The following is a 14,156-nucleotide window of genomic DNA, read 5'->3' as shown; positions in this document are numbered from 1 at the left end:
ACATCTGCGGGTTTTGCCTTCTGCAAACTGCAGGGTCATCATCTCCTGCTTCTGTCCTGCACCAGGACTGCCAGTGAATGCAGGGAATTGGGTCACCCCCACAGGAGATGGGGCTGATGACAATGCCTTGTGAAGGCTGAGCTAGAACAGAGATTAGATGGAGCTAAAGAATAAAGCAGGGATGGATTGAAAGGATCTCCTCCATGGATGCACCTGGGGCCGCACCAGAGCCCAGCCAGGGCTGCCCCCAAGATGAACCCAAATGGCCCCAAAATGCACGAGCGCTCCCGGGGTCTCTCCCTGGGATCAGCTCTGCTCCATGTGCACATTGCAGTTCAGTGTCCAATTCCAGCTCAGCCCCTGCACTCCCATCCTGCTTGTTTTTCTCTCTGCAGCCCACGGGGTTTGTGCTCCTGGGCTGAGATTTGGATCATTTGTCCTTGGTGCCCAGCTGGAGCAGGAATTGTTTTGTCTCCCTGCTCTGTGCACAGAGCTCACCATCCCATAATATGAAGCTCAGACCCCACACTAAAGCAGCACAGAATGTGAAAATACAAAAGGTAAACGCTGAGGCATCAACGGGACACAGATGGGTGAGATGTTTCCCCAAATATTCCATCTTATTTTGAATTTCAAACACTGCTTGGCTGTGGTGTGAAATATTCCCCAAATTCTCCTGGCTCTGGAACAGCAAACACTGAATGACCATTAAAATAACACCAAAACCCAGGTCTGAAGCTGTAAATCTGCAGTTATTGTCCTCGTAAAACCTCCCCGCTATTGACAGAGGGAGCACTTCCTACTCAGGAGTGTTAATGGCAAACACTGGCCTTAAATACATTGATTTACCATTCAATTATGAAAATAATCAGCTCCCAAATCCGTGCCACATGCAAAGCAGGTTTATGGGCAGCCCTCTGCTCTTGTAAAAGCCCCACACAAATTCACTCAGGAAGCTCCAGGCAATAAAAGGACCCAGCCGGGTGTGGGGAGGAGGAAATTCCAAATGATCCTGAGTAGAAAGAGAAGTGAGGTGGCAAGCAGAAAACTTAAATCCCATTAAACTCAGTTTGCAGGTCCAGCTTTCATGGTGGTGGGGCAGAGGTGAGAATTTATTTGATACTTTCCCTTCAGCTTCTTCCCAGGGCTGTGACCCTGAGATTCCTGCTGGGAGCACATCCAAGCTCCTTAAATCAGCTCCCTGCAGCCAGTGGCTTGGGTGTACTCATTTCCCCATCATCTTCTTGTGTTTCTTGCTGAACCTGCCCAAAATTTTCCACTGGGGTGTTGGTGGCAGGAGTGTCTGTGTCACATCAGAGGCGGCTGCCTGGAATGTGGAGAAGGCCCCATGTGGGGACAGCTGGCAGCACCCTGCAGGAATCTGGGAAGTCTCAGGTGAGGGGTCAAGAGTGGCTAGGGACACCACAGAGTTGCAAAGGTCATCGAGTCCAACTGTTCTCCAGCACAGCCCAGGCTGTGTCCCCAAGTGCCACATCCACATGGATTTTAAATCCCTGCAGGGATGGGGATTCCCCACTGCCCTGGGCAGCTGTGCCAGGGATGGACAACCCCTTGGGGGAAGAATTTTTCCCCAAAATTCCCCCGAGCTCTCCTAGGCCAGCCTGAGGCCATTCCCTCTCCTCCTGTCCCTGTTCCCTGGAGCACAGCCCGACCCCCCCGGCTGTCCCCTCCTGGCAGGGACTTGTGCAGAGCCACAAGGTCCCCCCTGAGCCTCCTTTGCTCCAGGCTCAGCCCCTTCCCAGCTCCCTCAGCCCCTCCACACCCTTCCCAGCTCCATTCCCTTTCCTTGCACATGCTCCAATCCTTTCTCTTCATGAATGGCCAGAGCTGTCCCCGGGATTGCAGGGGGTCCCTCAGCAGTGCCAGCACAGGGGACAGTCCCTGCCCTGGGGCCATCCTGGGCCCAGCCTTCTCTCTCCTTAATCCTGGTTCTGCTCAGCTCAGGCTCAGCCTCCCTGTGCCAGAGCCTCAGCCAGGAGCAAGAGCAGCAGCTCTATCCCAGCTGGGGGCCAGAGGTGTGGAATTCCCAGAATGGCTGGGTTGGGAGAGTCCTTCCAGCCCGTGGAGTCCAGCCCAGCCCAAGCCCTCAGCCAGAGCCTGGCACCCAGTGCCACATCCAGGCTTGTTCAACACCCCCAGGGATGGTGACTGCAGCACCTCCCCGGGCAGCCATGGCAGAGCTTTATCCCCTTGCTGGAAAAGCTTTTTCCTGACACCCAGCCTGAATTTCCCTTGGCACAGCTCGGGACTGTGTGCTGTGGCTGTGTCAGTGCTGCTGGAGACAGAGCCCAGCCCCAGCTGAGCACAGGCACCTTTCAGAGCTGTGCAGAGTGCTGAGGGCAGCCCTGAGTCTCCTTTTCTGCAGGGGAGCACCCCCAGCTCCCTCAGGGCTTCCTCTCAGGGTTGGTGTTCCCAGCCCCTCTCCAGCCTCGCTGTCCCCTCTGGATGTGCTCAGTGTCCCAAGGTCCTTCCCGAGCTGAGGGGCCAGAGCTGGGCCCAGCACTCGAGGTGTGACCCCAGCAGTGGCAGTGCAGGGCAGCGTGACCTCCCTGCTCCTGCTGGCCACAAAATAACCCTAATACTAATTAAAGTCACCACAGGCCTTTGGAAATGCTCAGCACCGGGATTCCAAGTCCTTTGTGTTTCCCTCTCCTTTTCCCAGCCCTGCTTCCTCCTCCTGACAGTGGCTGGGTGCCACGGGATGAGCTGAGGCAGCCCGAGAGGGGATCTGCCTGTGCCAAACACATTTCATGCTGCAGCTCAGTAGAGGAAATTACAAACACCAAAGTCCAAGGGCTGAACAGTCCAATTTTCTCCCCTGATTGCCACTGTGCCTCAGCTTAGCAGAGTAAATAAAGAACACCGATGCAATGATCTTCCCAGTAAATCGCCCCTGTTGAATTTCACTCAGGTCATCCAAAAGCAAATTTAATGATTATGTGCTGGCCACAGCCACCTTGGTTGTTTTTTTGTTTTTTTTTTTTTTTTTTTTTTTGTTCCTGGCTCCGTGGTTAGATGCAATCAGCAAAGGAAGGAATGGAAAATAAAGTAAAACACCTCATTTCTGAGCACGCTCCCTGCTCAGTGCAAAAGCTGAAACTTGCACTGCAGGGCACAGGCAGATCCAGCTCGGATTAGTATGGAATCCTCATTTCCCGGCCAGGAATGAATGAACAGGGCCAGTCCACCAAGGAGAGCAACATTTGGCTTCCCTAGACCTCAGCTTCCTTTGGAATTTATCATATTTGGAGAACAGAGTCCTCAGGGCTCCACATTCCCTGCTCTGCACTCACAGCCTTGGACATCCAAGCCCAGCTTGCTCCTGGGATATAACTGATGTGGTTGTTTAAAGTCTGGTGGGATGAATCCTGGGGAATGAATTCCTGGAATTGCAGCACAGGCAGCTGTTTATGGCCAAGGTCTGCGGTGGTGAGCGGGGCTTGTGTGTCACAGGGATCCCAAAGCCTCAGGATGGGTGTGCAAGTGGCCATTTGTGGGATTTGCTGTGTCTCAGCTCTGTGAAATGACTCCACTTCCAGCAGAGCTCCCTGCTTGTCTGTGAGCAATAGAAGCGACATTGCTGCAGTGCTAATTTCCTCTTGGCACCTCTTCCCTGCTCCCTGTCTGAGTGCCCTCCCCTCCACTGCCATCCACCACAGCCAAAACGAGATTTGCAATTATGATTCATGCTAATGAAATAAAACTGCTGCAGTCAAAGACAAAGAGAGCCTCAATGCAAGGCTCCCCAGCAAACCTCTCCAGCCAGAGCTGTCTGTGACTGGCAGGTGATGAGTTTGGGGGGCATCCACACCTTGATATCCCTGGGTGGTCCGTCCATCCATCCATCCATCCATCATCCTCCATCCATCAACCATCCATCCTCCATCCATTATCCATCCATCGATCCATCCATCCATCCATCTATCATCCATCCATCCATCATCCTCCATCCATCAACCATCCATCCTCCATCCATTATCCATCCATCGATCCATCCATCCATCCATCTATCATCCATCCATCCATCATCCTCCATCCATCAACCATCCATCCTCCATCCATTATCCATCCATCGATCCATCCATCCATCCATCTATCATCCATCCATCCATCATCCTCCATCCATCAACCATCCATCCTCCATCCATTATCCATCCATCGATCCATCCATCCATCCATCTATCATCCATCCATCCATCATCCTCCATCCATCAACCATCCATCCTCCATCCATTATCCATCCATCGATCCATCCATCCATCCATCTATCATCCATCCATCCATCATCCTCCATCCATCATCCATCATCCATCCATCATCCATCCTCCATCCATCCATCATCCATCCCTCTCCTATCCATGCCTGTGTGATCCATCCATCCATCCATCCATCCATCCATCCATCCATCCATCCATCCATCCATCCATCCATCCATCCATTATCCATCTCTCTCCTATCCATGCCTGTGTGTGTAAATCCAATATATGAATTTATATCTGCCAGGCAGGTTTGTATCATCCTTAATCAAGAGGATAAAAAAGGGAAGAATCCCTCAGGAGAGGATGTGTTGGAGGCTGACACTCCAACTATGAAAGGAATCAGAGCAATTTGCTTTTCACTCCACCTTTCCTATTGTGTCTGGCACAGGCTTCAAGATCGTGGGATAATTAAAACCCAGTAAAGATTATGAGGCTGTAAAAAGGAAATTGTGAAACCCTCATGAACATTTACAGCCCCCATGGAAACATTTCGGGTTTGTGGTCTGGAGAAGTATTTCCTTGTCTCTTTAAGCACCAAAGGAGCACTTCCCTGGAATGATTCCTGGCAGAGCTGCTGGCATTTCATGGGGCTCTACAAAACAGAATCTCCAGGCTTTGTCTGTGGACTGTTGTGTCCTGCAGGATCATGTCAGGACAGCAGAATGATTTGTGGGGAAGGACTGGGGCAAGGGAACACAATCATGGAATGCTTTGGGTTGGAAGGGACATCAAAGCCCTTCCAGTGCCACCTCCCACTGTCCCAGGCTGCTCCAGCCCCAGTGTCCAGCCTGGCCTTGGGCACTGCAGGGATGCAGGGGCAGCCCCAGCTGCTCTGGGAATTCCAGCCCAGCCAGGAATTCCTCATTGCCAAGATCCCATCCATGGCTGCCCTCTGGCAGTGGGAGCCATTGCCTGTGTCCTGTCCCTGCAGGCCTTATCCCCAGTCCCTCTGCAGCTCTCCTGGAGCCCCTTCAGGCCCTGGAATGTGCTGGAAGCTCTCCCTGGAGCCTTTTCCTCTCCAGGTGAGCACCCCCAGCTCTCCCAGCCTGACTCCAGAGGGGCTCCAGCCCTGGAGCAGCTTCATGGATCCCTCTGGTCTCTCTCCAGCTGCTCCAAATCCTGCTGATTCCGGCACTGGATGCAGAATTGGAGATGTTCTGTGCTCTTGTAAAAGATCCCAGCGTGAGGACTGGGTCCCTCCTGCAGGGCAGATTTGGGGTAGGTTGTGCTGAGCTCAGGTCAAGGTTAAAGGAGGTTCCCAGGATTTTTGCACAGTTTACAACACTCTCTTGTGTTTTTTCCTTTGGGAAACCATCTCCCACTGCAAATGTGTTATAAATGCCCCAATTTCCATAGGCTGGAGAAAACAGGAACCAGACAGCAGGAAAGGAAAAATCAGTGCTGGGAAGGCAGGAAAGTTTCCCAAAGGCTGATGTTTCAGGAGCCTTGAGCTTCTCTTCCACCCCTCAGAAGTGACAAATCCAGGACAGCCGGAGCCTGGTGAAGCTGGACAGGACCCTGAGGACCCCTGAGCACCAGTGAGGGACTGGGGGGGCTCAGCCCAAACCCAAAAGAGTGGTGGTCCTCTGTGGAGAGTCCAGGGCTTCAAACACCTGGTGACCAGATGTGGCCTCAGGGGACTTCCCAAACACCTCAGGAGCCTCTGGAGTGTAGAGCCACCCTCTTGTCCAAGAGGGAGCCCCCGAGTGTGGCTGCAGAGGGATGCTGAGGGGGGTGTGGACACGGTGAGGGGGCTGTCTGAGGAGTTATTTACTCCCAACCACGACAGCTTGTCTCTACCCACCACCCAGCTCTGTAAACAAAAGCTGTTCCCAAAATCTCCCCCCAACACCCACGGTATCTCCTGTTAGTGAGGGTTTGAAACAAACACCAACACTCAGAGCCTTTGCAAGGGGAACTTTTCCCTCATTTCCAATCTAAACCTTTCCTGGTAAAACTTGAGGTGGTTTCCTGTTGCTTAGGGGAGAAGAAACCAAATCCCACCTGGCTACAACCTCTTGTAAGAGAGTTGCAGAGAGTGAGGAGGTGCCCCCTGAGCCTCTTTTTCTCCAGGCTGAACAACTCCCTGCGACAAAAAACCCCATTTCTGTGCTTCAAAATCACAACATCTGTGGTGTGTTACACTCACGGCAGGAAGAAAACGTTCTTCATTCCAAAACCACCTTCCCAGGAAAAAATATTCCGTGAGGATCCTCTGATGAGGATTCGAAGATGCTGCTGCAAGGAAGAATCCTGGAATTAAGGTTGGAAAAGACCTCTGAGATCATGGAGTCCAGGAAGATGGAGCAGGGAATGTCCGTGGGGGGCTGGAATGAGGTGCTTGGGCTCTGGATTCCCACGTTCCACACGCTGCTCCTGCCTTTCTCCTTGGTGTGATCCCTGGAATATTCACTTCCCTTGTGCAGGTTTGGAGAGGACTGAGAGCCTGAGCTCTTGAGGAGACACCAGTTAATTGCAAACTCTAATTACCTCAATTGCAAAATCTTCTCTTTCCTCTCCACTTGCTGTAGGTGAGGCCCTGAGTGTCACTGCTGCTCTGTTCACACCTCGTGGGGCTGTGAGGAGCAGCTCGAGGAAAAACAATTTAAATAATTTGTTTCAGACTCAAAAATACTCCCAAAGATGAGATTTTCCTGATTTTATCCAATCTGTCCTGGCCCCCACCAGCACAGCTGCTGGGTGGGTGGGAAATGTGGACTGCAAAGCCTGAGATCAGCGGAGCAGAGCCTCAGATTATTAAGAAATTAATAATTAACCAGTTGCACACCAGGCCACAGCAGCCCAGTCTGAATTCAGAGCTCCTCACACATCAGTCCCACACCTCAAAGGGTCCAAAATGGGATTTCCTTGTCCCAAGCAAGGACAAGAGACATGGAAATCCCGTTTCTTTGTCCTGAGCAGCTCCTTTTCCCTTTCCCAAAGTCTGGGTAGGGAATATCCAGCATTCCAGGACCTCCACGTGGATCTGTGATCCCAGGAACATCCCATTACCATCCCTCATGGAATTCTCCCCCGCTCCTGCAAACCCATCAGGGAAAGGGAGGAAGGAACTCCTGCAGTTAATGGCCAGTATTGACATGAGAAAAATTTGGATTGTGAATAAAAGGAGGGAAAAAGCCTCGGAATCTTCAAGATTCAGCAACAAGAACTGATGGGTTCTGCTTCTTGCAACCAACTGATGGGTGGTAGCTGAGGGTTGGACAGAGTGACTCAGAAAATCCTTTCCACACTGATGGAGCCTTGGAGAACACTGAGTTTGGGCCTGGAAAGGAATGTTTTAAGCACCTCAGGAATGACAGTTCTTAAAAACAGCCAGACAAACCACCAGGGCTTTTAAACATCCTTTAATTCTGCAATTTCAAGGTTGACACACAAAGCACCTACAGCTCAGAGAGAACCTTTCTCAGCACAGGAAGCCCAGCTGGGTCCCCAATTTTCTTGGCAAATACAAGTGCAGCAGATTCTGATTTTGGAGGAATAAGGAACCTTTTGCCAGGTGAATTTAGAGGGTCAAGGCAGGGCAGAATTGGTGCCCTGGGTGTGCCTCAGTCCCTGGATTTGGTGCCCTCCTGGCCTTGCTGATCATTGGTGCTGAGCTACACAACCCTGCCCGTCCTTCCAGTGCATCAAGTGACAGCCACAAAATATCTCTGGAGCTGGGGGGAACTCAAAGATAACATTCAGGACAAGAGAAGGAAGTTTTTTTGTTATTTTATATTGGCAATTTTCTCCTGCTGCAGGAGCACCAGATGGCTCCGGGATAATGAAAGAGGAGAAGTGGAAACAAATGGTCCCGTGTTACCTCCCACGTGCAGAACTGGCTGATCACCACCTGAAGGAATAAACAATCCCATCTTTTAGCAGTGGAAACAGCAGGAAACTTCACGTGGGTACAACCTGGAGAGAGCACTAGCAGAGCTGAGCAGGCTCCGAAAAATATCTCCAAACCATCAAGGTCCCACGTGTGATCAGCAGGTCTGGGATTGACTGGCAGGGTGCTGATTATTTAGTGTGGTCTGAACTTCCAAGACCCAATTTTCCCTTTTCCCTCCCCACAGCTCCCTTTACATCCCAAAGCAAACAACAGAGCAAAGCTGAACATCTCACCCCAAACCCCACTGGCGTTCCTGCTGTGGAATCACTTTCGGGAGAACATCGAAGAAGCGTTACATGGATACACACCAAAACCACCCCAACTCCAAATCTCAAATGGCATTCCCCTCCTCACCACAAAGCCCAGAAGATTCCCACTTTTTTCTTAGATTAAAACAGAACAAAACAAAACAAAAAAAACTTGTGAGGTGCCACCCGCCGGCCGCGGGTGAGGGGGGTGGCAGAGGGGGTCACACGGTGGTGATTTTCTTGTCCTTGGTGGCCTGTTTGATGGCAGCCTGCTCGCAGATGATCTCCTTGAGGCGCTGCAGCCTCATGTTCTGCGTGGTCTGGTCCCCCACGCCCGTCTGGCTGCGGTGCAGCAGGTTCAGGGCGTAGATGTACTCCAGCTCCGTGTACTTCACGCCCTGGTCCACCACCAGGTTCAGCAGCTCGTCTGCTGTGTTGTAGAGCATCTCGTAATACTGCCTGCAACGAGAAAAACACCCTGGGTTGTTGTGGTGCTTGGTGGTCCAGACCTTTTGCAGAATTCCACGAACTCTTGCTTTTATTCAGCAGTGCCACAAGCAGAGAAAGCTGAACAAAGTGCAGACATCTTCCTGCTGAACGTCGTGGTGCTTGGTGGTCCAGACCTTTTGCAGAATTCCACGAACTCTTGCTTTTATTCAGCAGTGCCACAAGCAGAGAAAGCTGAACAAAGCGCAGACATCTTCCTGCTGAATGTCATCCGAAAATCCTAGAGTGGTTTGGGTTGGAAGGGATCTCAAAGCTCCTCTTGTTCCACTCCCTGCCATGGGCAGGGGCACCTTCTGCCATGCCAGGGTGCTCCAAGCCCCATCCAGCCTGGCCTTGGGCACTCCCAGGGGCAGCCTCAGCCTCTCTGGGTGACCTGTACCCAACTTGGGCAGGTCTTAAAGTCAAAGTGACAGAAATCCCCTTTGTTGAGACTCACAGAATGGTTTGGGTTGAAAGAGACCTTAAAGCCCATCCAGTTCTTGCTTTGACCTCCTCTCTCCTGGCTCCAGATATCCCATGGCTGAGCCCTGGGAGCTTTTCCTGCCCAGGCTGATGATCTGGGAAGGGTAAATCAGCTTCCCCGTGCTCGGCCATGCCCACCTTAAAGCCAAAAGAGATCTTGGGGAGCTAAATTTGCTCTTTGGTTAGGTTTGCTAATCCCACAAAATTATTTATTAACCTATTTGTCAGATGACAGACTGAGCTTTTGATAACTTTTAATTCTTTTCCTTGGTTCTAAACCTCAACTTTAAAACCACAAAGCAGTTGGCCAGCATTCCACGGAGCAGATTCCCCTCACCTGTCCTCCACTTATTTATTCCCTCCATCCTTTACAACTTGCTTTCCTCAGCCACCTCTTGATAATCAAAAGATGGTTTATAATGGCAGGGACAAACACACTTGTGGAAGGAAAATGAAGAGCCTAAATAAAAAAAATCACAGAACAAGAGGCTCATCCCACTCCCTCTTTCATATTTCATTATTTGATAACATCACAGGCTGAGTCCATCAGAGCTGCTTGGGCGAAGGCAAACAGGAGAGTGTCTGATCAATATTTATTAATACTTTCAAAGACAAGGAAGGCAAAGTTGAGCAGACTCTGTAATGGAGTGAATAATTACTCATGCAAATTGGGCTTGGCCGCGGGCGCTGCCATGCCAGAGCGGCAGGTTTTTAATTGCACCCAATTAAAAATGCACACCTTGTGCTCCTTCCCTGCTGCCTCGCCTGCTCCCCTTTTATTTTAGAGGAATTTTTTAATTAAAAAATAATCTGATCCCGAGAAGAGTGGCAGATGAATCCCGTCTTTGTGAGGTGCAGGAATTCTTCAGTCAGCCCAGATTTAGGATAGGTGAGGACGGAGCTGTGAGGAGAGGATGGGGCTGTGCTGCTGGGCTTGCCCACTGACCAGTCTGTGCAGATTTAGCCCTGATTTGCCTTTTTTTCCCCTTAAGGTGCTCTGTCACCTTGGGAAGGCCACGGATTTTTTTGTTTTGGAGCAAGTCTTCCCTGCCCCTGGATCCCTGGAATGTTCAAGGCCAGGCTGGACGGGGCTTGGAGCAGCCTGGGATGATGGAAGGTGTCCCATGGCAGGGATGATCTTGGAGGTCCCTTCCAACCCAACTCATTCTAGGATTGTGGGGATGCAGCTGATGGGAACAAAGTGTCCCAGGGACTCATCCCAACAGAGAAATCCTTTTATTTCCATGTTTACTCTCAGTTGTCACTTATTTGTGTCATGCTGAAAAGCACCGATGGGATTTGTTGGGCTGACCTGGCAGGAGAGATTTTACACACAAAAACATGGAACAGGTTCTTAGGAACCTGTTCTTCTTAGGAAGGTTGTTCTTATTCCACAGGAATTCTTCTCCCAAATTCCTATGGAATAAGAGCTGCTTTTTACAAGGGAATTAATCTGCTTCAAGCTTTCACCTCTTCAGGATGGTAAAAAAACTTCTCCACTGGCATCCACCCCCAGTGCTGATGGCACATTTTGGGGAATGAGTAGGGAAGGACTGCCTGAGGGATCCCAAATCATTAACATCCTGCTCAAGCAGGATAATTAACTAATTTTGATGGTTTGGATGACAAAGGTTTGTTAATTTTAAAAAAAATAAAATCCATTTTTCATGTGATGAGCTCACATCCCAACTGAGACACCCATGGCCTATTCCTCTGACCACTGGCAATGGGATTGAGTCCAAAGCTGCCTTGAATTTTTTTGGGCATTTTTTGGGACAAAACTGAACACTCCCTGCTCCCTTTATCCATCTGGAATTGCCCCTGGAAGATCCACCACGACATGAGGAACAGCTCTGTGCTAAGAGCAGAGAGGGAAGGTCAAATATCCCTTTAATGGGATGGAAATGGTTCCCAGCTGCAGGAAAAAAACCATCCCATGGACAAACCAAAAATGCAGAATCCACCTGACCCCCAAACCACCTTCTTTTGTTGGCTTTTAAGCAGCACTTTCGAAAGAAAATAGCAAATTGCCAACCACGAACCCATTCTGCAAGGAGGCATTTTGAGCTGATATATCTATAGATTCCCATATTAAAAAATGGTCTCTTGAACTCTGTTCTTGGAGAAAGAGAATAAAAATTAAGAAGCTTTCTCATTTAGGGGGAAAAAAAAATCTCGGGAAAGGCAATCAGGATGAGCCCAGCTCCTCTGAGGGCTATTAATACCATTCTCCATTTAAATGCTAATGCTCACCTCTAACCCAAAAAAAACACCAAAAAACCAACTTTTCAAAAGGTGGCCAGGTGAATTCCAAATGAAATCCTGATTTCCCTGAGAATGACTTGATCTCCTCTTCAGAGGAGGTGATGTTTCAGAATAAAAGATCCCACTTTAATTATCCCTTCCTGATGTAGCTGGGGGCCTGCTCTGCATCAGAAAGGAACGGATTCTCCGGGCAGGAATTCCAGTCTGGGCGCTGAATTAGCCAAAGGGAATGGAAAAAAAAAAAAAAAAAAAAAAAAAAGAGAAATAGAAATTCTTTGCCTTATCTCCCTCTCTTTTGGGAGATTAGGGAGGTGCTTTGGCAGCACCCAGAATTGCTGCTGTAATGGGAAAGTCAAAAAGGTTAAGTAGGAAGCACTTATGGAAAATCTGGATAAAAAACTAGATGAGGAGACAGGGAGACAGGATAGAAGGAAGATTTTATGGTGAGGGTGGGGAGACCCTGGAATAGAATTCCCAGAGAAGCCGTGGCTGCCCCTGGATTCCTGGAAGTGTCCAAGGCCAGGATGGAGCACCCTGGGATGGTGGAAGATGTCCCTGCCCATGGCAAGGGGTTGGGATGATATTTAAGGTCCTTTCCAACACAAATTCTTTGATTTTATGAAAAACCACCACGCAGGACAAGCAAGAAACTGAAGATGATAAAAAAAGGCCAAAGCTGTGGTTATAAAATCACTCAATTTTGATATTTGACTATCATGGTGGAACCATGATATTTAAATACAGAGGGGGATGAGAGAGTGGAAAAAAAAATAAAAAAGGAGAAAACAGCAAGAAATTAGGTGACTTTAGTCAAGTAATGCAAAAGAAATGAATTTTCAGGCCTGACTGAAGGAAGAAAATCCCATGGGGCATTTTTCCCTTTGGAGTTATTAGAGGTGGGAGTGGGAAGAGCTGAGAATGGTTATGGGGCAGGAGAGATGAGTTCCAGGCAGGAGTTTGCAAAGGTAATTTGGAAAGCTCAGAACACCGAAGGAAAATGCAGGCAAAGCAGCAATTACTGTAATTCCTGCACCTGGTGGAGGCTGTGGGGATGTTTGCACACACACGTCAGTGAGCAGCATTTTAAATCAAAGATCTGCAAATGTGGGAGCTGCTGGTTCCAGCTCCAGAGCTTCTGAGGGTGGAAAATAGGGATGGGAGGCCACAGCTCCATCGTGGCTTTTCATGGAATCACACATGGGTTGGGTTGGAAGGGACCCTAAGGATCATCTAATTCCAACTGGGACACCTTCCCCATCCCAGGTTGCTACAATCTGGCTTTGGACACTTCCAGGGATGGATCCAGCTCCTCTTTCCAACCACTGCTCATCCTCAGCTGCAGCTACAACCCTAAAATAAGGGACAGCACCCTCAGGACACCATTCCAGGAGGGAATGTAAATCCTGATTGACTTTTCTTCAGACTTCTTCCTTGTTTTTCAGTCAACCCGGAGCAGTTCTGGGGACACCAACTGGAATGTTCCTTCTGTGCCTCTAGAAGAGCCCAAAGTGCTTTAGGGGAGCTCACATCAGAGATGGTTTTGCTGTTCTGGTCAACTTCAGCTCCTCTCAGACACCACACCAAGAGCTGGACACTTCTCCTGTGTGCCTGGGGTGAGGAAGAAGCCCCTACATGGCTACTGAAAAACCCCAAAATGAGGCCAAAAATGTTCCTGTCACTGTGATCCGCATCTTCTCTGTGCTCACCTCATCCACAGCCCCTTGTAAGCAGCTGCCCCACGGCACGTGGCATGATTTGGGGCAGGAGGCACAGGTGGCTCTGGGGCTGTGCTACCACAAGAACATAAAAAGGCACAAGAACGTGAAAAACCCCACTTAAAAACCCTAAAATCTGCAAAATTCCAAGACGGGAAATGATTTGGGAAAGGAAACAAAGCAGGAGAGGAAGAAACAAAAGTGAATTTGGAGTGCAGTGGTGCTTCAGGCTCCTGTGGCAGCTCTGCAAATCACAGCCCTTAATAAATAACCAAGGGATGGAAGGATAATACTGGGGGTTTTGTTTAAAAAAAAGCTGGAAGAATAATTAAAATTAAGTCATTTATCCAAGGCAGGGAGAAGTATCAGAGGTGGGAAGCCCTCACCCCTTGCTCAGTACCCACACAGAGCTCTGATCAGGTACAGAGCCAGGCAAGAAAAACAAGAGTATTTATTCAAAAGGACACAAGCACAGCCTTCTAATTAGAGACAGCCTCATTAGAAAATCCAATTATTTTCCCTTTTAAATTTTAAACCACAGAGACAGCGTATGAAGCCCTACATATAAATCAGCTCACCTGGGGGCTGTTTTTTATACAGATGAAGCCATTTTGGATAAAAACCCCCCCAGCCAACACCTCTGGGTGCCACGTGCAGCTCTGTCACCGCGTTTGTCACCACTGCCGAGCTTTTTGTCAAACACAGATGAGAAATCACCTCTTAAATGCAGAATTAATTAGCAAAGGGAAGGGTAAGGGACGTGCAGAACATCACCACCCTTCCC

General features: G+C 49.5%; 1 protein-coding gene across 1 annotated transcript in view; it reads right to left on the bottom strand.

The window, feature by feature from the left end:
* Positions 1–7,630: 7,630 nt before the first annotated feature.
* Positions 7,631–14,156, bottom strand: part of LOC121334187 (exocyst complex component 4) — a gene marked incomplete at its 5' end in the record, with an annotated part of 213,738 nt that continues 207,212 nt past the window's right edge. The window contains one exon of the mRNA XM_041401096.1: positions 7,631–8,882. Coding sequence (XP_041257030.1) covers positions 8,645–8,882 — 238 coding nt within the window. The remainder of the gene's footprint in view (positions 8,883–14,156) is intronic.

This window comes from Onychostruthus taczanowskii, unplaced genomic scaffold (genome assembly GCF_017590055.1).
Source record: "Onychostruthus taczanowskii isolate IOZ18803 unplaced genomic scaffold, ASM1759005v1 scaffold184, whole genome shotgun sequence".
NCBI lineage: Eukaryota > Metazoa > Chordata > Aves > Passeriformes > Passeridae > Onychostruthus > Onychostruthus taczanowskii.
The sequence above is the reverse complement of the archived record's forward strand: the minus strand, read 5'-3'. Positions and strand labels throughout refer to the sequence as shown.